At 34.9% G+C, this 21,867-nt stretch overlaps 3 protein-coding genes and 1 non-coding gene across 9 annotated transcripts; 1 reads left to right on the forward strand and 3 right to left on the reverse strand.

Moving 5' to 3' along the window:
- Positions 1–59: 59 nt before the first annotated feature.
- Positions 60–130, reverse strand: TRNAG-GCC. The gene has a single exon. It is a non-coding gene; the product is annotated as a tRNA-Gly (tRNA).
- Positions 131–1,262: 1,132 nt separating this feature from the next.
- On the forward strand, positions 1,263–4,580 carry LOC101206435 (L-galactose dehydrogenase). 5 transcript variants are annotated; one of them, XR_004218452.1, is made up of 6 exons: positions 1,263–1,659; positions 2,007–2,235; positions 2,437–2,736; positions 3,117–3,245; positions 3,589–3,754; positions 4,156–4,580. XR_004218452.1 is itself a non-coding variant. In XM_031889323.1 (6 exons), exons 1-5 carry the CDS (start codon positions 1,478–1,480, stop codon positions 3,731–3,733), a joined length of 972 nt encoding a protein of 323 aa, XP_031745183.1. In that variant the 5' UTR covers positions 1,264–1,477; the 3' UTR covers positions 3,734–3,754; positions 4,201–4,580. The 5 variants fall into 5 exon arrangements, 3 of the variants coding, with proteins under 3 accessions (XP_031745184.1, XP_031745183.1, XP_004136903.2); XR_004218453.1 differs by having other exon boundaries at positions 4,201–4,580; XM_031889323.1 differs by having other exon boundaries at positions 1,264–1,659; positions 3,602–3,754; positions 4,201–4,580.
- A 548-nt stretch (positions 4,581–5,128) lies between these two features.
- Positions 5,129–8,738, reverse strand: LOC101206675 (methyltransferase N6AMT1). Of its 2 annotated transcripts, none has more exons than XM_011660540.2 (3): positions 8,496–8,738; positions 6,946–7,738; positions 5,129–5,664 (listed from the first exon to the last, which is right to left on the reverse strand). In XM_011660540.2, the coding sequence occupies exon 2, from the start codon at positions 7,727–7,729 to the stop codon at positions 6,959–6,961; it is 771 nt and encodes a 256-aa protein (XP_011658842.1). In that variant the 5' UTR covers positions 7,730–7,738; positions 8,496–8,738; the 3' UTR covers positions 5,129–5,664; positions 6,946–6,958. The 2 variants fall into 2 exon arrangements, with proteins under 2 accessions (XP_011658842.1, XP_004136904.1); XM_004136856.3 differs by having other exon boundaries at positions 5,224–5,635; positions 8,496–8,734.
- An 849-nt stretch (positions 8,739–9,587) lies between these two features.
- Positions 9,588–21,177, reverse strand: LOC101206919 (probable protein S-acyltransferase 23). Its single transcript, XM_004136857.3, has 14 exons — positions 20,963–21,177; positions 18,440–18,734; positions 17,946–18,086; positions 17,101–17,213; positions 15,439–15,518; positions 14,608–14,771; positions 14,360–14,498; positions 14,183–14,282; positions 13,066–13,123; positions 12,327–12,404; positions 12,111–12,209; positions 11,676–11,754; positions 11,436–11,584; positions 9,588–10,150 (listed from the first exon to the last, which is right to left on the reverse strand). Exons 2-14 carry the CDS (start codon positions 18,671–18,673, stop codon positions 9,965–9,967), a joined length of 1,620 nt encoding a protein of 539 aa, XP_004136905.1. The 5' UTR covers positions 18,674–18,734; positions 20,963–21,177; the 3' UTR covers positions 9,588–9,964.
- Between the last annotated feature and the right edge of the window lie 690 nt (positions 21,178–21,867).

A 21,867-nucleotide genomic window follows, 5' to 3' on the forward strand; every position in this document is an offset into this window, starting at 1 on the left:
CATGGGTTTAATTCAAGGTGGCTATGTATTTTAAAAGTTATATGGTAACAAAAAAGTAATGCACCAGCCGGGAATCGAACCCGGGTCTGTACCGTGGCAGGGTACTATTCTACCACTAGACCACTGGTGCTTCTTGATTTAATGATCACTAGTTATTATAACCATATAATAAATGAAAATTACTTGGTCTTAATTTGTATTAATTTAGAGATTTTCTTATAAGGATTAATGCTCAATATCATCAAAGTTATGGGGAGATTTGGGTATTAAATCTTTGTGCCACTTACTTCATGTTCTCAAATTATGTCTCTAATATTATGAATTATACCATTTGAGAAATTGTATAGCTCTCATCTTCATCTTCAGTAATTATCTTATTTATTACATGCGTCTAGCACAATACTCTTACCCATTCAACGGAAAGAACCCTAAAAAATTTCAGAAAGCGAAGAATAAACAGATGTAGAAATAGAAACCTCTTCTGAAACGAAGGGGACTAAATAGGAACAAGAGGGATCCACCGAAGAAGATACTTCTCCTTCCCTTTTTGCGAGCTTAAGAGCATATTGAGGCTTAAGATCAGTGGTGAAAGCTCGACCTCCCTCAAATTTTGGAGAAAAATTGCATCAAATGATAAAACTATTTAGAAAAAAATAGCTCATGCCATCTATTTTCTACATATTGCAAATATGACAAAATTAATAATACAATATGGTAATCATAGAACTATTAGATGGACTATCAAACGAAAATTATAGGATTATCGGCTTTTAAATTTGCTACTTTCGTAATTTAGAAAATTGAGTGACATGAACCTTATTATCATAATTTCTTTTGCTAATTTTGCAAGGGTCACTTTTTTCTTTATCTATATTTATTGTAAGTTGTAAAAATATAGATTTAACCAAATTGAACGGTGTTTTAATTATTCAACTCTGTTTGAATCCCATTTGTAGACTATTATCGTTTACTAGGGAGACACAATGTTTTAAAAAGGAAAAATTGCATGAGATTACAACAAAATTAAAAAAAAAAATTGCAGACGATAATATGCTTTTAAATTTATCGTTTTTGCAATTTAGAAAATGTTGATAATTTTTTTTTTTTTGCTATTTTTGTAAACGTCCATGATTATCACTTGTTAGAAATGGGTTATTTAGAGAAAAGTTTTTAGTGTTGGGTTAGTTCACAAAATTTTCATACATTTGTAATTTGTAAGCTATGTGTTGTATTGTGTTCTTAATACATTCTTTCTAATGGTAGAATTCATCAAGAGTGAAGGGATCCAATGTTCGTACCAAGTATGGAACCCAATGGATCTTAAAAGGATCCAATCTAATGGCCTCTCTTCAACCCGGTCCCTCAACTTGGCGTTTTTCTTCACAATCCGAATCTCTCTTCCACTTCCTTTCCCGGCAAAATCGAAGAATTCCGTTCTTCTTCTTCTTACTTACTTCTGTCAGCTTCATCGGAATCGATGGCGGTTTCTTATCCCAAGCTCCCCTTGCGGGAACTGGGAAACACTGGCCTCAAAACCAGCAGTGTCGGCTTTGGTGCTTCCCCTCTAGGCAGCGTCTTCAGCCCCGTTTCTGAGGAGGATGCCGTCGCTGCCGTTCGTGAAGCCTTTTGTCTTGGCATCAACTTCTTCGACACCTCCCCGTATGTAATTCATTGATTTATTTTGTTTGTTTTCTCGATTTTTTAAATTACGTTTTGTGTGTGTGTGTGTGTGTGTGTGTGTGTGTGTTGAGATTGGTTTGGGTATGTTAACAAATGTCAAAGCTGCAACCTTGTTAAGTTTGATGTCTAATTGGATGTTGTTGTAAGTTATAGGGTTTGAGTATCTACGTTATATCGTTCGTTTTTATATGTTTAGTTCATTGGTAAAGATATTTTAGAGCTTGTTTGGTTATCTTGTACATGATTTAATGGATTAATTATGTGATTTACTAATGTCTGGCTCTAGTGGTTAATGTGGGTTTGCTTCTTCTACTACATGCATGTAGGTACTATGGAAGGAACTTATCAGAAAAGATGCTTGGTAAGGGACTGAAAGCTCTAGGAGTTCCAAGGAGTGAGTATATAGTGTCAACAAAGTGTGGGAGATATGGTGAGGGTTTTGATTTCAGTGCTGAGAGGGTGACAAGGAGCATTGACGAGAGTTTGGCTAGGCTACAACTAGATTACGTTGATATACTGCATTGCCATGATATTGAATTTGGATCTCTTGATCAGGTGTGTAACTTATCTGATGATTTCTTGCCTTTTTCAAGAACTTACTGACCACTGACTCTTAGTTATTAATACGGTCATATGACCTTCTGTTTTATAGGTTGTCCAACTTTATCCTTGAGTTCTAAATGGTTATTAACATAATTATTATTGTTATACTTTAAAATAAAAAGGTAGATCTTCAACCGCCTAAGTTTATTTCAGATTGTGAACGAGACGATTCCTGCACTTCAAAAGCTAAAAGAAGCTGGGAAGACTCGTTTCATTGGTATCACAGGATTACCGTTGGAAATATTTACGTATGTGCTTGATCGAGTACCACCCGGCACCGTTGATGTGATTCTTTCATATTGTCACTACAGTATTAATGATTCAACATTGTTAGATTTACTACCTTACTTGAAGAGTAAGGGAGTTGGAATAATCAGTGCTTCTCCTCTAGCAATGGGACTTCTAACTGATCAAGGTCCCCCAGAATGGCACCCAGCTTCACCGGAATTAAAGGTACAGTTCCTCACCCCTTTTCTTTTATTAGCTTGGAACTTGAATTGTGAAACTTAAAAGCCTGAACAGGGAAATCACTTTCAGTTTACTAGTTTCATCACTCATGTAAGACGCATTTGTTTGGAGGATTGCATTTCTCGTTCGTTACTCTGATGGGGCGTAGGTCCCCACTATGGGAATTTGATATCGTGAAATGAAAATAATTTCTAGGTATTTATTATAGGATGCTGTAATGACTAATTTGTTCGAACCATACTAGCTAATCCAAAACCATTTGTTCTAGTGCTGTAATTTTATCTTTTATTTGTCCAACTCTGTTTTGTTTGAGTTTTTGCTTTACGCTGGAAAATAACATCGTTCTCTCATTTAAACTCCAACAGTCTGCATGCCAAGCTGCGGCTGCTCATTGTAGAAAGAAAGGAAAAAATATTTCAAAGTTAGCCATCCAATACAGTCTTGTGAACAAGGATATTTCAACGGTGCTGGTTGGCATGAACTCTGTCGGACAGGTATCTCTCAATAATCTCATTGTTTGGTATTCTCTTTCAATATTACTTTCAAGGGAGAAATACCCTTTTGGTCCTTTAGGTTGTCGGTATAGTTTCTTTTTGGTTCCTATGTTTCAAAATCAAACACTATTGTCCTTAAGATTTCAATAATGTTTAATTTTAGTCCTTAAAGTAACAGAATCGTTTGTGACTAAACGGAAGGTTGACTAGGATGATCACTTAATTTTCGTCCTATATTCTTACCTAGAATGTTAAAACCCTACGAGTTATTATATGGCCAAATATTACAAAGTTGGAGATAGGTGAGATTAGTGCTAAGTCAGCTGCCCTAAATGTATTCTAGAACTTGGAATCAGGTGGAGGAAAACGTAGCTGCTGCTGAAGAACTTGCCACATTTGGGAGGGATGAGGAAACTCTGTCGGAGGTTGAAGCTATCCTTATCCCTGTCAAGAATCAGACATGGCCAAGTGGAATCCAAAACAGCTGATATTTTAGTCGCTGCTGCTTGGTATGTGTAACATTTTTTTTCTTTTAATAATGAATCATCGAACAGAAAAGAAAAGGAATATAAAGGCAACTATCATCAAGTATAAGATTTTCGTATCTATGTAAATGAACTGTTGTATTTATCTTGATTCGAACTATCAATTGGGAGGTCCATTCTCATATGTAGACACATTTATTAGAGAAGTCCGGGATTGTTTCACAGACTTGGAGGCATGTCCAATTTTCCTTTAATCCCATATCTCCCCGTTGCAGTTTTGTTTTATGATTTTAACAGAATAGTTGGTTTATGAGGTTATTCCTTTCCTCGTTATAATGCCTGTGAAATTTTAGAGATACCTCATGCATAGCTCGGTTAATTTGATGATTGATTAGTGTTCTAACAATTTTGTCCTGTTTGGTCAGCTGGAAAATGGGTCAATAAAAGCATACTGTTTGGTCCCTTTTCAGCTTGAAAATGGATTATCATCAAAGCACTGAGGATTCGTTTGAATAGAGTTGATTATTTCGGATTTTTTTTTCAAGACAACAATTATGAGGTGGAGATCAAATCTTCAACCTCTTGGAAAGAAGATTAATTATGTTCGCTTTCATAATTTGAATTTGTTTTGTTTTGATTGTTCAAATTGTAAATTTTTTCAATCCAAATATCTCTTGTTAAGAGATTTGAGTGATTAAGACATCTTGACTCCTCAACTCTTTTTCTATTCAGTGAAATGAAGAGAACTTATGGACGAATATTTAGGTTTGGGTCTACTTTTAAGTTTGTATTTAAATGGTTCTCGAACTCTCGAAAAATTAATTGATCTATTAGATAATAATTGAATCTCTACCGGCAGGAAGTTTGTTGATTATTTTCCATCTAAATTTAATTTTGATAAATTTTATGTTTAATTATTATCATAAAGTTTATCTTTTGCTATGAAAATTAATGTATTAATTTTGATAAATTTTATGTTTAATTACTATCATAAAATTTATTTTTTGCTATGAAAATTAATGTATTACACATTTTTATAGTTTGCATATTTCATAAATCAAACCTTTTAATTTAAAAATTGTTTCAAATCAATCAACCAAAATATTTACAAGTATTTTATTAGATAGTTGATCATCTTCGTCTCTTTGTGAATGATATTTTTCTACATTTAAAAATATTTGCAACAATTTTAATAAATGATAGGTTCCATTAAAAAGTGATTTATGATCATGTTCTTTTGTTTTTTCCTCTCATTTTAAACATATGCTAGATTTTCAACTCTTAAACCAGGACTTCAACAACTCTCAAGTTGTCTAGGTGATTTAAGAGAAAATAGTTGCGTGTTGATTAGGAATCAGGAATTTCACACTAACATTAAACAATTGATAATATTGTTACTTAAAACAAATGTCAATTAACTATTTCAAATCATTCTCGAACACACCATAAGCTTACTGAAAGCAAAGGATCAAGCCAGTATGATGCTTACAAAAAAAGAAATGAAATAGCCAAATGAAATTCAACCTCCAAAAGGATTAAGGAACACATATAGAACTAGAAGAAAATAGTGACAAAACTAAATCATCAGATGAGAACAAATGTGGTACATCAAAAACATTCAGACAGATTGTTGCAACACAACTGCAGCTGCCCAATTCATAGATCTTCAGTGATATCTTGTTAATGAAACAGCGATTCCTATGATCTAAGAGAACTTGAACTTTCAAGCTCAGCAGGTGACAGTTAATGACTAACTACGACAAATCTCTAAGAAGTTTTAGGGTCAAAAAATAGGTATTTGCATTTACAAAAACGAAGACTATGCACCTGTGGAATGCACAAGAGTTGAAAGGTTGGACTTGTTGCTTGTGTAACAATGAAGGATGTATGGATGAGTCTCAAGTCCTGCAAGAGAGGCACGACCAAGAAGATGGCTACTCAAATTAGTCTATAGTACATTCAAGTTTCAATATCGTTAACTAATATTAAAGACAAAGCAAAGGCATGCATGTATCTACTCTACTAGTTTTAAACGATGCCGGCTGTGTATGTTTAGGCTGTAAATTGTGTGGAATCACGAGGTTAATTTTCTTTTTCTTCAACATAACTGCAAGAGCTCAAGCCTGCTTGCCCACACCTTAAGTAATCTCACTGGGAGAACTTATTTAATCCTACAATATTTAGGTATCAAAAAAATTTTAGATAGGTGAGTCATTTGATAAACCCATGGCCTCTATTGACCACCAGGTCATCCCAATGATGTTTAGGGATTGAAATTGTATCACTGCAACCCCATTTGATAACCACTTAACCTTAATTATGCTTGTCACCTTATTTCCATACTAAGATTTTCATCTTTATTAAAGAGACATTTAGGGGGGTTTGGACTCCCAATTCAAGTGGGTGTAGTGGGCTAATTACGTTTGGGGATCCTATTTAATTATAATAGTCGGTTAATCCAACTATTATAATCTACCATTAACTACAAGATTACAATTTCAAATCTCTCTCTCTTATAAGGCTTACTATTCTCCTGCCCATTCTATCTTTGACCTTTGTTAGATTGTTTACTATTTTCTACCCAAGCTATAATTAGCTTGCCACCAAATACAAAATATTATAACTCACATATTATAATAACTACTAACTATAACAACCAACTCAACACCCCAAACATCTTAGTTAAATTCCAAAAGCAAAAATAAGTTTTTAAAAACAATATTTTAAAATTGGCTTGGTTTTCAACACAATGAGTAGAAAGTGAATCGAAAAGCAGAGAAATTCATTGGTCAAAGAACTATATTTAAAAGCTTATTTTTAAAAAAACATATAATCCAAATGGAGCGTAAATATAAGCTCAGTTTTGTGGAGAAATCTTCCAAGCGTGGTTAGACAATATGAAGAAAAATTAAAACAAGGAAGAATGCGGTAACCTAGACATGGTAATTAGATTCACACCATTGAATTCGATCTTCATTAGTTAGCGTAGATGGGCAGTGAGGAGAAACATTGATAATGGGACAGGATTTCGAAGAAAGATGGCATAGTAATCGGAGTGAAATCCAAACTAAGGGATGATTACTTATTGCTTTCACTAAAATGAGACTTTCAGTAACAGCTACTTGGTCGAGTGTATAAGGAAGAGCAGAAAAGCGGCAGAAAATTAAAATAAAAACGATGAATTATTAGAGAAGACATGAGGTCTTGAAACGTACTCTGATAACTCATTCATCTGCTAGTGTTGCTGTTGTTTCTCCAAAACGAGAGACGAGGAAGTTGTGAAATTAGAGACTCGACAACCTTTCCAGGCCCTGTTTTATGTGTTGAATCTTTTCCATCAACTTGGAGATCAGCATCCTTCCAAAACTTTATCACGTGAAGGCTCTCTTCTTCAGTTGATCTCTGCACAACAATTCTACTAGCATATCCTTTTTCTCTCATTTGAAGGCATATCTGAGCGGGATTATTTGCTGTAAGAGTAACCATGTACAACCAGCCTTTATCAGACAGAAGAACATCAGCAACAGGCAATATCCTGTCAATGACACTGCGACCATTTTCCCCTCCCGCCCAAGCAGAAGCAATTCCATCCTGACCCACTTCGTCCTCTGGGGTTGGAACATAGGGTGGATTCACAACCAACACATCAACTGATCCAGCCAGTCGTTTCTCCAAACCAGATGCAATGTCAGTGCATACCAACTCTGCATGAAGCCCATGTGCTTCTAGAGTCTCCTGAGTGACTCTAATTGCATGAGGATTGATGTCTGTAGCAATATAATGGGTTGCAGAAGCTTCCTTTCCCAGAATAAGAGCAAGCGATGTTATAACATAGCCACTACCACAACCAAATTCCAAGCACAATGTTGGATGATGATTTAACAATTTAACTTGATCAGCTAACAGTGCATCAACCAAAGCAAACGAATCATCACAGGGTTCATAAACCTCACGATGAGAGCTCACTAGGGGAATTTGTGCAGTTCTGAAAGAGGACATGTGCCGGACCTGTCATGAAAATATGAAAAATAAGACAATTGTCTACTAATACGCGTGCTGGTCTGTATGTGCACTATAAGAAACAGTTGTTTCCAAAAAGAAAACACCACCAAAAAAGTGATGCAGGAAGTGAAACCCGAATCCAAGCAAGGGAGATAGGTGAGTGTACTCTCGCTCTAATCTAAGAAGGATGGGGAGAAGCGGATCAATTATCAGAACTAAATCTGCTGATTAATGAAACAGTTAATCTATAAGAACCATTAAATTTTTTCTTGAAAAAACCAATCACAACTTCTGAGTTCTACAAATCTCAATAGTTCTTTCCTCAGACAGTTCCCGGGCAATCATCAAGCAATTCCCACAATTTCATGCTAGTACAACACGTTCCTACAGGGTGGGATCAAAACCTTCACTTCAATCAGCAATGGGGGCAACGATTTCTCAATTTCAAAAGAACAAGAGACCGATAAAACAAGTCAAGAAGTAAAACGGAGCCAAAATTAAAGAAAACCAATCACAACAAAAGACCCCTTGATTCAATTTTTTTTAAAAAAAAAACATGAACCACAAACGACTCAATTCGGATTCCAGAACATGAGCAAAAAGCAGCAGCCACATAAAACTGTACACAAACAAATTTCATTTCGGGTGGGAAAAAGAGAGAGAAAAAAGAAGTTGGTGGACTTCAGCGATAAAGCTCGAAATCAATCACAATGGAAAGAGATAAAATGAATTAGAAAGAAAGATAAAGAAACGGAAAGAATACCAGGAAAGGAGAAAAGTGCGGTGAGAAAAGTGCGGTGAGAAAATGAGAAAGCAACTGAAAGACTGAAGAGAGTTATGAAAGGTCGGAGATGGAAAGTAAGGAGAAGTATTGAGGAAGATTGAGCGTTGGAAAGGCAAAGAGATACAGAATGGGGAAGGAGAAGATACGTTGGGCTGCGGGAGAGTGGAGAGTGATGGGTAAGGAAATTGGGTTTTTCAAGAAGCTATTGCCTATTGGGGCGGAGCGTTTCAACCTCCAACTAAAGTATACTATTCAATTTTCAACATTACTTTTAAAAAAAAGAAATTATAAAATAGAACAAAATATTTGAAAAAAATTCTTTCATATTTTGAAAAAAATAAAAATTAAGAGGATGAAAAAAATGTTAATGTTTCGTTATATTTATAAAAATTAACCATGAAATATCATAACTTATATGTAATACATTAAAATAAAATATTATTATGAAACATATTTATATAGATAATAGTTCATCTCGAACAATGTGTGATGTTTTTTTTATATATGGTAAATAAAAATAACATTAATTTTAATAAAATCATAAAGATTGATAACTTTATCGTAAGTGTTTAATTTGTCGTTGGTTGAGTTTTGAACACCTTTTAGATGTAGAGGGACTATTTTTAGGAATGTTTGATATTTGTTCATAATAGTTGGTTTTATTGGTAATACATGAACTTGCATTAAGTGCAGTGTACTACACCATTACAATATAAACATCATTTAATTAAAAAGTGAAAAAAAGTATAGTAATACAATCTAAATCTAGATCATAGTTACATCTAGTCTAAAGCATGGTGTGCGAAAGTAAGAATCCAAACATCACCAAGTAAGCTTAACTTATAGTATGACATTCTTCTTTTAAGAATAGAAAGTATCTAAAGAATGAAAGAAAGAGAATGGAAAAAAGAACAACTAAACAAACTGGTCTTTTGTCGGTGTTGCCTTAGCCATTGTAGCCACAGAATCTGATTCTCTCCCAACCAACTTAGTTTTGTAGGTAATATAAGAAAATATTTTTCAATAGATAAAGACGAATTCATGTGCAAGAAGTAATAAGGGTTTTCAATCAACACCAAAATAAAGCCATAAAAGCAATATGCAATCATAATAGAGAAACAAGATAGGATGGTCTAATCTCATGAGTGAAATTAGAGCTTCCAAGTTACATGAGCACTGTACCAAATGAATTTTACAGTCAGTTGTTGTTTCATTATTTGGTAATCAACTTATAAAAGTATCTTTCTATGACCTTTCATTTCTACCCTATTTCATGGCTTACATTGTCAGTTAGACAGCATGGACATTCTAATTCATTCGTACGTGTATATCAACAACAGAAGGATTTCGGCCAACGTCGTTGACCAATAACCAGCTCCAAGAGGGTATGGAGATGCGAAGTCCAGGATTGTGATTAATTTATGTAAAACTGTGCAATGGCGATCAATCTAACTGACGGCACGTTGTAATGGAGGCCAAGCAATCTCGTCGTCTGTATGGCCTTGAATTAGGAAATCAGAGCAATTCTTTCGACATCCATGATTATATGGATTCCGAAATTTCCCATCTGGACCGCGAAGATAACCATAGCGAATGGCATTTGACAGTTCATTAGTGGTGATATTTCGTGCTATCTGCATCAATGAATCATCCTTCTATCAACATTAGTATGCTAAGTTGGAAATGACGTAAACCCATGATAATGTTAAGTATCTAAAACATTTCATAATTGCTAGTTGAGCTCATGGTTCTCTTTACTCGTATTGTTCACTTTTCCAGCTTTTTGCAAACTTTTCCAGTGAAGATTTATGCTTAACTTGGAATGTTTTTGTTTCTCTGACATAGTTCTCATGTTTGGCTGTAGCAGGGTTAGTCATGTTTTACTTTGTGTCATTGTGACTTGAGCTAGCATTAGTCCTTTAACGCTATTGAGCTAGCATTTGTGTCATTGTGTCATTTCCCTTTTTTTAAAAAAATAAAGATAAGTTGAAGGGTTTGGATAAGTAGCCATTGGAAATGTTCAACCTCTAACCTATTGCTTTGGATACTATCTGGTATCCATTTCTATTGGAACACCTAGTCCTGGCTACAACCAGATTGCACAGCCCTTGAGGAAATCAAACAACGACTAATATATGCTAATTCCATGAAAACCTAACGGCATTAACATATGGTTCAGTCACAAAATTTAACCAGGGAAAAGGTGGATGAAATCGGACAGCTAATTACTCAAAGTGATAAGTTTTTCCTTTCTTTAATACCTATGAGCATACTTTTCAAGCTTATACACGTCACGATTAATCTCAAAGGCCAATTGTATGACCCTGCAACATTTTGTTGCCAACAAACTACTACGATTTTAATAATACTCTAGATAAGTGATCATTGTGGGGTTTGAACTCCCTTTCTTTAAAGTCCCTATGTATTTTTTCGCACACAATAACATGCCAACACATGGTGGTTATAACGGTGTTTTCTTTGATGACAGGTTGAGAATCTAGACAACAGGTTCCTTCAAAACTCAATCCACTAGGTTGAGAGTTACCAAAAGTGTGGCGATTAAGAATGTTTAGAGTAAAAAGTTATAATAATCCAATCCTATCAAGATCCCAAGAGGTTCAATACGTCCTCAAATATAAGTGGTCTCAGAAGATGCCAGAAACAGATGACGCAACTAAAAAGACTATATAGTCTATATCTTGATATGGAAAATTGAGCCACAGTGTGTAAATTATCTAAACATTTAAAATGTTATAGTTTGGATTCCCTTTTGACCAATTGGAGATGTCTTTTGTAAATCCAATGGTTCGGCACTTCTTCCCCTCTCTTTTGTAATTTCATATATCAACGAAATTGTTTCTTATCAACAAAAAAAAAAAAAAAAAAAAACCATGATGGTTTTGAGTCTTTGACAATTACCTGAGATGCCTGAGCTACGGTCAAAGTTGTGGCAGCAATAAATATAATAGCATCCAGAAAAAGAAACGTAATGATTCCAGGATAATGAACCACCGCATGATGAAACCAAGTTTCTCCAGTTGGCACTGCTGAAGGCACTGTGAATATTCCTGCAATAGAAGAGAAAGCTCATATCGATTTCAAAAGAAAAAAGTGAAAACTTATGCAAATTGGTATCATTCACTTGTCTCAATGGCATACTTTGTATGGCAATATAGCCAGAAAGGAATGATGTCAAAGTTCCCAAGCAGATGAAAACAAAAAAATCCCGTTTATTCCTCTGCAAGAGCATCAGAAAAAATTAAAAAGAATAAAGTTGTCGGTAATCAGCTGGGTACATATACAATGATTAGTGAAACTAAAATATGAACGAAAAAAAAAAAAAAAAATAACAAGGGAAATATCATAAGCATTCTAATTAGTAAGGATAAGAGTGACACGGAACTTTATAGTTCAGATGTGTCTGTTAGATAATCTATTATATACATAATACAATAACTATTCTATGAAGAAAAACATAATATAATAACTAGAACAATTTGTACAAAATTCTCCCTTCTGTATAACTTGGAGAACAAGATCCACAAAAGAGTAACACATTAAAGATCAAAATTAAGAACAAGCACAACTTCTCACCTTCCCCACACAATTAGATATCCACGGACAGTGATGGTCAAACTGTTCCACACATCGATTACAAGTAGGACAGTGCTTCGAACGAACGGGTCTAATTATCTGAAAGAAACGTAATAACGTTAACTTAGATCACAAGAGAGAATGTTTTCATCAATTACACCACAAAATTATGTTCTTTAAAATATCATTTAATATCAAAGAGTTTCTGAGATAAACCTTGCATGTAGGGCATAGTTGTGACCAATTCCCCACCCACACTGAAGAATTGTTGAGATCAATGCTCAACAAAGGATCCTAAAGAATGCAAAATATTCATTTATGAAATAAAAAGTTGAAAGAACCAGTTTTCTGCTAAAAGATGACAACAAAAGAAGAGTAGAAGAAAAAAATGGAAGCACCCTTGCGAACACACATCGAAGGTGGGGAATTTTTGTCTGGAAGGTAACAATTAAGGATACCCACATTCTTTTCTTTTCAAGCATGGAAGACAAATCAAAGAAGATCAAATTTTCCTATGGGAAATTGCCAACACGGCCATCAATACCAAAGATGTTCTCCAAAGGACAAAGCCACATTTGGCCATCTCCACTGGATGGTGTTCTTTGTGCAAGATTGATGGTGAATCATAAAGCCACTTATCCATTCAGTGTACATTTAATTTGCATTGAAAATCTGATTTTGGATATGTGGAGCTTTTGGATGGTTTTTTATTTTTCCTAGAGATGTTAAATATCTTCTTAGCATTCTATTGCTGTACCACCCCTTCAAAAGTGCCAAGGCTTTAATGCAGATGCATCTCACCCATACTTTCTTTAGGGTTCTTTGGAAGGAAAGAAACCAAAGAACCTTTTTTGATAAAGAGCATCCCTTTATGTGGCCTTTGATCTTCTCATTTACTGTGCTGTTTTTAGAAGTAAAAGAGACACTGAAATTCCTCAAACAGAGACACATATACCTCTGTATTGGTAGGATTGCCCAACTCTCCGGGTCTTTTTATATATCCTGGATCTTTGCTGCACATAATAGTAAAAATTATCATTTTTTTTCTAAGCTTAGGAACAATTACATTAATCATGATTAAAGATTATAAAAAAGGACACAGTATCCCATCCTTGCTATGAACCAAGGATATTACAAATTGCTATCATTGCTGCTGATCTGACTCAAAAAATAGTCACGGCAGTTGGCAGAGTAAACATATAAAGGGAAAAAAGAAAAAAAGAAAAAGGAACCAATTCCGTTGTCTTGATGCTTAAGATGAGTTCACTCAGAGAGGGAGTTCCAAGAACCTCAAGAGCTTAATCTAATGTGAGGAGCAAAATCAATATCTTCTAAAAGATTTTTTTAATCTAGACCATAGTTAAAAACCTTTCTTACATGTATTGGATTGTAGTTTTTTTATCAATGTATTGAGTTGCAGTTCGCTTCTCATTAAATATGAGAGTTTTAACCTTTTATGATTTCATTATATTTCTTTTGGTGGTGGAATCTGTGGCTTTTACTTTGGTGGTCTAGTGTTTAGCACAGTTGAGCATCTTTGTTTTTCAAGATCATTGTTTTTCAGTTTCTCTTGGCTCCTCCCTCCTTCAGTCTCATTTGCTCAGAACTCATCATTCTTGGCCTTTATTTAAGTGCTTCGTTTGGATTATTTTTTTGGTTCTTTGAAAAGGATTAATATTTGTTTGAATTGTTATCCATTCCTTTTATTTTCCTTTTTATTTGTTCATTTTTTCATAAAGGTTTGAATCTTTGGACCAAAAAGATTTGTTGAGATCATTCATTGTATTTCGGTATTATTGTCTATTTTTCGGTTACTTTGTTACTCTCCTCTCCTGAGGGCTACTGTATACAAAGAGTAAAAAAGGCTTGTGTCACCATTATGATGTAAATAGGACATGAAATTGCAATCAATTTCTTTAACGTTTTGAATTTAACATACTTTTATAACTGAATTATTAGGGGAATACAATTCTAAGAATTACTTGTATACACATAAATTATGAACCGTCTAGAGAACTGATCAAACAAGTTATATAGAGAATGAGTCCGTGCCATAGAGGTTAGAGAATTACCTACTACATCTATAAAACATTAACAGAGAAACAAATGCCAAACAGAGGGCAGTCCACGCCCAAAGCCCAATAACGGCAGTAACCTTCGCAAGATTAGAGCCTACAGTCAATAATAAGTCAGACATAATCTCCAAGTAAAATTGCAATTTTTAACGAGAAGATAACTTGGTGAAGCACCTGCAAGAACTGAGTTGATGAAGAGGATCACCAGAATAATGATGACACATAGTAAAATAGGGGCATAACCAAAATTTTCAATCTTCCTAGTGCACAATTTTGCTCCCAAGTGGCTGCGATGCGTCCGTTGTGCTTTAGACTATAAAAAATCAAAACACCCAATATCATATCAGCTTGAATATGACCTAAACAAGACAATAGAACTTCATTATCAAAAGCACGGGGCACATTCTTGTTAGGTAACATACGAGGATATGAGCAATTTGCCGATGACCTTTATCAGTTGCGAGTTGAAAAGGTGTATAACCGGCATTGTCTTTGATCAACAATTCTTTCTTTGTTCCTGCATGCACAAGAACAGTGCATGCCTCCACGCTTCCTCCTATTGCAGCCCAATGCAAAGGGGTACAGCCTAAGCACAAAGCAAAGAAAAACTTGATAAAATCTAGAACAAAATAATTAGATGAATCAAGATGCGCAATTAAATATTTAAATAATTAGCATGTCCTCTACCATAAATTGAACAATTTGATGGAGTGATAAGAATATCACTATAAGTGCAATGAGTTATTGCTATCCAGTGCAAAGCCAACCACTGATCGGCCTTAGTTTTCTTTCTCAACAAGTACATTCATTTAAAGTATTTCTTATTCAATAACTGAAGCTAAATTTTAATTTAAAACAAAGTTTCAAAAAATTATATCACATCTTTGAAGCCGTAATACTGAAAGAGGGGTGCAAACTGGCAAGTTTATCATATTACAAAGAAATAAATAAAGAAAAAAGAATGCACATGGGAGAAGCACTGAAAAGAAGTACAGAGTATATGATGACTAAGGACACAGTTAGAAATACATGTGATAGCTTTTCTTCTCCTTTTATGCGGACATGTCAGACACTGAATGTACAACATATAGCCATCACTACCACAAAACGTTCTGAGCTTAATAATTAAGAATGCAAATTTCTTCTTCTATACCAGGAAGATGATCACACTGGAAATGACACCAGTAAGAATTGAAAAACTAGAGTCCAATGAATAACAGCTGTCCCAATGCATAAATGAATCTGTAGTATACCTTCTTTATCCTGTCTTTCTTGGCTTGCATCTCTGAATAAAAGAAGTCTAATTGTATCTGCAAATCCTTTGTATGCAGCCCTGATTGAAACCATTAGATGAACTTCGTTCTAAAGCTTCTAGATATCATTTAAATGAAGGGAAAAACAAAAGAAACCATGAGAAGCTAAAATGTATACTTATGATTGCCCTGGGGGAGAAGACCACGGTATAACATTGATAAAGAGAAGATATTATTCAACCCTTTACCTTCACTTAATCAATTTGTTTAGGTGAACAAGAGAAAAAACAACTTTTTACACAATTCAAATGGTTAGAAAATTAAAGCCAAGCCTGAATGTGAAAGAATCAATTATTTGATACAGCCAAGGGCATTTGACATCTTTTTACAATCAAGTCAAAATTTTCTTCTAGGAGAGATAATTCAAGAAATGTCAAATTTGAAAGCTCAAAAATCCACATACAAATATACGATGTTAAACGATCTTATGGAAAATCCTTTCTGGAATAATTACAAAAAATAAACAGTCCCCACTAACCAACGATGAACATTACATGCCTACATTAAACTTTGTCAGGTGACATTAACCAAAAGTCAGCAAGAAATTGTAAATATACTAAATATTATAATATTTCTATTTAGCATATTTAGAGATGCATGCATGTCTGTATGGTAACTCAGTTACGACAATTACCTCGTATACCTTAATTGGGGGACTTGGGAAAGAAGAGGGAATAATAAATAAATAATCGTTTCTAACTAAATAGCTCGACTTATTTGACATGCCATGATTATTTCTCCCTCTTGGTGTCATATGTGTTCTCATCAGGTTGAACCTCCAATCCACTTGTTTTTCCACTGCTCATTTGCCATAGTTTATTGGGGTACTGTTTTGCCTGCTTTTGTATGGCCTTTTACTTGCCCTAATTCCCTCTCTAATGCTATGGCTTCTCTATTGATGGGCCATCCTTTTGGTGGTACAAAGAAATTGGTTTGGTTGGCTCTCATGCATGCTTTCTTTTGGAGCTTACGGAGAGAAAGGAATAGACGACTTTTTCATGAACTTTTCTTCCTCTCCTCGTTTTATGGAATTGGTTGTCTGCTGCTTTTTCTTGGTGAAAAACAGTGCACCCTTTTACTCACTTTAGTTTATCTTTTCTTGTCAGCAAATGACGTTCTATTATGCAATCATCTTTTGTTGTAAGGGGTTTTCCCTTTATTTCATTTTGTTAGAATTAGTGGACTTGGCCATTAGGTTATTTATGGAAAGATTATGGAAATATTTACCCTAATTCCTAAATCTTTTCCTTTTTTTATTCTCCCTCATTGTACCTATTGTAAAATTTATCAAAACAAAATATCGTGGTTTTTCTCCTGGTACTCAGGTTTTCACGTAAATCAGTGTGTTCTTTGTCTCTACTTTCAATACATTTATCAATGAAATGTTTCTTTTACCAAAAACAAAATTTGACATCTATCTATGACAAAGGTCTCCAAGACTTAATTAAACCATCCCAGTTTTAACTACAGATGTCAGCAGGCCAAAAAGAAGGGGGAAATGGATGCTATCAATCTCCACACTTGTACACTTAATTGCTTTGTTCAAATGAATAAACTATATACAGAGCATCTATTATCTAAATCCAAAGTCTCGGGGCATACCAATGAAGAGGACTCCTCCCTTCATTATCAGGAACGTCAAAGTCAGCATGGAATTTGGCAACAATGTGATTCAAGAATGCAGTTTGTCCGTATTGAGCAGCAACATGAACTGCCTACATTTCAGGCCAAAATGTCCACATAATGGACTAATTCAGTCAAAAGTTACGCAGAAAATTTTAAAATAATGATGTTGAGTAGAAAATTAAAAAAATATTAAAAAAACAAATCAAAGGAGCAGTACAGGAGGATGATTGAAGTCAGCAATCCATCACGAAGAAGAATGAAGTTACAGTATATATACAGAACGATATCTTAATATATAAAGTGATATGCATTAAGATGCTGAAATTGGACAAAACAATCTTTCTCTGTTAGTGACTTAATGTATATTATGAGAACTCAAACTTTGATCAAGTAATATTATTAAAGTCATAAATTTTCCTTGCAAACAAATTCTGAACGAGTAACAACTTAATGTAAGCTATCTACATTCAAAATAAATTGGGTGTTTGGCTAAACAAATAAATCATGAGAGGATATCATACAGTGAACAGTTCTACAGTTTTAAATATGAAGCTCACAATATATCAGAGATCCTCTCATTAGCGATGACATTAACTCATACTCCACTAGTTTTGACACTAAAGATCCTCTACACTAAAATTTAAAATATTAATATCTTGAATAATGAATAGAAATACATCAGGTGCAGTTGGCTAGTGCGTAGCTCTCATAGTTTAATAGAAATACATCAGGCTCAGCTCTACTTAAGAACAGCCTAAGGTTGTCCTCCCATCATCATCAATATCTGACCAAATCAAAAGTTGGTAAATATTTAAAGTTACCCGATACCCATTTATATCAGCTGCCTCCACTCGAGCTCCATTCAGCAGGAGGACATCTGCAGCCATGATTGAACCCCGAACAGCTGCCCAGTGAAGTGCTGTCTGCTGCAATTTGTCACAGGAATTAACGTCTGCTCCATGCTGATAAAAACAAAAAAATCATAAAAAACTTCAGTACAGAACTGACATAAACCTCAAAAGGCTATCAAATTAAACTTCATAACCACACCAACATAAAAAATGCCCTAATGCTGCGAAATCCATCATATAAAAATCTAGGACATGCACTTTCTTCACGTCCAAAAAATTCTACTCTTCTTCCTCTATCCCAAACAACAAATTAATCATGCTACACCAGCTTTGCATTACAGAAACATGACAACTGCGACTGAACACAAAGAATTGCAATATAATAGTGATAATCAATCTACTTCCAACATTCTAGACAAACATAATATCATTTCAATCAAGCTGGAAAAAAGAATTCAAAAAACCTCAATGATGTACTGGACGATATCGGGGAAGTTGTTTAGAGCAGCCCATTGCAGAGCATAGTACCCATTGGAATCAGGAACCAAAAGAGAAGCTCCATGGTCTTCAACGAAACTCCTCACTTTCTGGAAGTCACCATAAGCAGAAGCAGAGTAAACGTCCACGATGGCAACTTCAGTGTTTGTCTGAGATCTTGGGTTGGGTGATGCTACGACCTCAATCTCAGACGAAGCCATGGAAGGTAAAACTTCAGGTGACAAATCCTAAGGTAGGACCAGTGAGATAGCCGAATGCACTCTAAAATACCAAGGAAAGTAAGTAAGAGTGAAAATGTAAGTTGGATATTCGAAACAACCAAAAAAAACAAGAACAGGAACATGAACAACAACAACAACACCCCTCTGCAGAACCTTCTCTGCATAGTATCGTTGCAAAGATGGACAAGGATCGGGGAGAGGAATTAATAATAAAAAAAGTACAATCACCATCCAACCATAGAGTCTATCAAGGTCGGCAAAACATAACAGAAGGAATCAAGAGTTTAATAGACAAGAGGAAAATGAAGAATAGAACAATCTTTAATATCCACTAAAACTTCTATTGACAATTCCAATCATATCACTTTGCAAATGGTTCCCAAGTAATCTTCCAGGAATTCCAGTAAAGATTACGTAGTGTTTAGTGAAATAAGTGCATATTCCTAAAGCATCCATCAAAACCTTCATTAACCAATTTTTTACAGAAGGCAACAACTTTTATTGAGAAAAAAATGAAAGAATACAAGGGCTTACAAAAAAAAAACAGGAAGGTGTTCCAACTAAGTAAAATATTACCAAGAAAATAGTAACAAAAGAGCATCGAAACCGAAGAACAAAAGGGATACGTGAAATCTTGCTAAGGACCAAACATTTTTTTTAATGAAATCAACAACTTCATTGAGAAAAAATGAAAGAGTACAAGGGCATACAAAAAAAACCAGCCCAACAACCATTAAAGAAAGAAAAGAGGGACCAACTAAGTAAAATACAGCCTATGGAATAGTTACAAAAGTTCTTTGAAATCAAAGCCCAAAGAGACACGTGAAATCTAACCAAAGACCAAATCTCACTATGCCCCCTCTCCCTATCCCGAAAAACCTGATCATTTCTCTTGCTCCAAATATCCCAAATAACAACACACACCCCGACAAGCCATAAAAAACCCTCTGTCTTTGAAGGGCTGATGGAGAAGGAACTCTACCAGCAAACCTAACATTGAACTCCTGAAGGAAAGAGCTCCACACGACCCTCGCAAACTGACACTCCCAAAAAAGATGATCAAGATCTTCCTCCGCCTTCCGACAAAGCATAGAACAAAAAGGTCTGACAAGCGAAGTTCTCCTCCTAACAAGCCTATCAACCGGATTAACCCAACCAAGCAAGACTTGCCAAATAAAGAACCTAACTCCTTAGGAACCTTGCTCCTCTAGACCACATCAAAAACTGACTCCTTAGGGGAGCGGGATTCAACAACAGATTCAACAAAGACTTACAAGTGAATCCCCAACTAGGATTAGGGTTCCAAAAAAAAAATGCACTTGCTTCTATTGATTTTCAGCCCCAACATTTCTTTAAAGAACGGAACCATACGGTTGAGGATGTGGAAAGACTCCTCTTTCCGGAACAAAATAACATTGTATCATCAGCAAATTGAAGGTGGGATAAGCAACTTCATTTCTGCCAGTCTTAAAAGGCTCAATGATATTTCCTTCGACACCTTTACTTATCATCCGACTTAAGACATCCACAAGTAAGAACAGAAACGGGGAGACCAAACATGTCCTTTTTCCTACCTCTCAACATCCTATCATTCCTCTCCCCCCAAAATATCCCTTAACACAGCACACACCCGAACAAGCCACAAAAAACAACATTTCTCTCTGAAAAACTAATCGAGGAGGGATATTAAACTCCTATAGAAAACAACTCCACACAGCCTGCACAGCAGTCCCAAAGGAAATGATCCAGGTCTTCGTCCCCCTTCCGACCAAAAACAGCAAAAAGGCCCAACAAGCAAGCTCCTCCTCCTAATAAGCCTATCATTGGTGTCCACACGACCAAGCACGACTAGCCAAATAAAAAACTGACTTTCTTTGGAACCTTAATCCTCCAAACCACTCAAATACTGACTTCCTAATGCGGGGGGGATCCAACAACAAATCGATTTTCTAATTTTCTTCAAACCGAATTTTCAGTTCCATAAGACAAAGCAAGTCAAGAAGTAAAACGGAAGCAAATAAATAAGGACAAGTGACAACAAAATACTCCTCAATTCGATTTTATCCGAACCAATCAACCAAATCAGAGTATTAAATTCAGCACACGAGCAAAAACCAACAGCCACATAAATTTAACACAACACAGTTACATTTCGAATTCTGGGTGATCGAAAAAAAATTACCAGAACTAAGCAAAGTTCCCGAAAATCAATCAGAAGGGAAAGCAAACAATTGAATTCTAAGGAAAGAGCTATAAATGGATACCAACCAAGGAGAGAACGAGGGGTAGTGAAACTTCCTGCGAGGAAATGGAAAACCCAATTGGTTAAATGCTGAGAGAATAACAAAGGAGAGTGGCAGGGGAAAAAATTAGAGAGCTGCTATGGAATCTTGAAAGCTTGCGTTAAGTGAAGACTGAAGAAGAAGGGTCGAGACGAAGTAAACAGTGGAATTGACGGAATGTTTCTGAAAAAGAGTGACAAAGAAATGCAATACATAAGCGGAAGAAAAAAAACTAAATTACATATTTAGAACTTAGGCCATGTTTAACATTAATCAATCAATCTTAATTAAGCTTAATTTGATTAAGATTGCTGTTGTTTACCATCTATCAAATGAGGACCATCATTTTAATTAATTAGATTTCGTAATTACGTTGACTCAAACCGTATCAAAATAAACAATACTAATGAATTTTATTATGATTGCATCTAAACACAATCAAATCTCATTTATTCCGCTACTAAAATACATTAGTTCTTTGAATGCATACTTAAGTCTCTTTGATCCTCGTTTACCTAATCCAACTTCAATTTTTCATTTTATTAAAAAGAAAGTGATTTCTGACGATTATAGACCGTCTTATTTCTTACCCATGGTTCTAAATATTGTTATCAATATAATTTTGTTTATGTTGATCCTAAATTCACCTTTGACTAAAACATAAATTCTAATTATATATAATAATAATAATAATAAAACTTTTTTAATTTGTTTTTAAATAAAATGATTCGGTTCGATTTTTATACGGTTTATGTTTTAAAATCGAATCAAACTACAAAAGAAACGATTTAATTTTATAACAAATCGAGTCAAACAGCGTGGATTCAATTTCATACTACTCGGCAAAACGGTTTGATTTTTTCATTTGAACGGTGGGTGACAAGAGCATAT

This window comes from Cucumis sativus, chromosome 7 (assembly GCF_000004075.3).
Source record: "Cucumis sativus cultivar 9930 chromosome 7, Cucumber_9930_V3, whole genome shotgun sequence".
Lineage (NCBI taxonomy): Eukaryota > Viridiplantae > Streptophyta > Magnoliopsida > Cucurbitales > Cucurbitaceae > Cucumis > Cucumis sativus.

What these genes read in the sequence shown, in the direction of transcription:
- LOC101206435 (XM_031889323.1), top strand. Translation starts at nt 1,478, where the DNA reads ATGGCGGTTTCTTATCCCAAGCTCCCCTTGCGGGAACTGGGAAACACT. An exon ending in AATTTGGATCTCTTGATCAG is followed by an intron (nt 2,236 to 2,436) that starts GTGTGTAACTTA and finishes AGTTTATTTCAG; the next exon opens with ATTGTGAACGAGACGATTCC. An exon ending in GCATGAACTCTGTCGGACAG is followed by an intron (nt 3,246 to 3,601) that starts GTATCTCTCAAT and finishes ACTTGGAATCAG; the next exon opens with GTGGAGGAAAACGTAGCTGC.
- LOC101206675 (XM_011660540.2), bottom strand. Translation starts at nt 7,729, where the DNA reads ATGTCCTCTTTCAGAACTGCACAAATTCCCCTAGTGAGCTCTCATCGT.
- LOC101206919 (XM_004136857.3), bottom strand. Translation starts at nt 18,673, where the DNA reads ATGGCTTCGTCTGAGATTGAGGTCGTAGCATCACCCAACCCAAGATCT. An exon ending in CTGATATAAATGGGTATCGG is followed by an intron (nt 17,214 to 17,945) that starts GTAACTTTAAAT and finishes CCTGAAATGTAG; the next exon opens with GCAGTTCATGTTGCTGCTCA. An exon ending in AGAAAGACAGGATAAAGAAG is followed by an intron (nt 14,772 to 15,438) that starts GTATACTACAGA and finishes CTTTGTGCTTAG; the next exon opens with GCTGTACCCCTTTGCATTGG.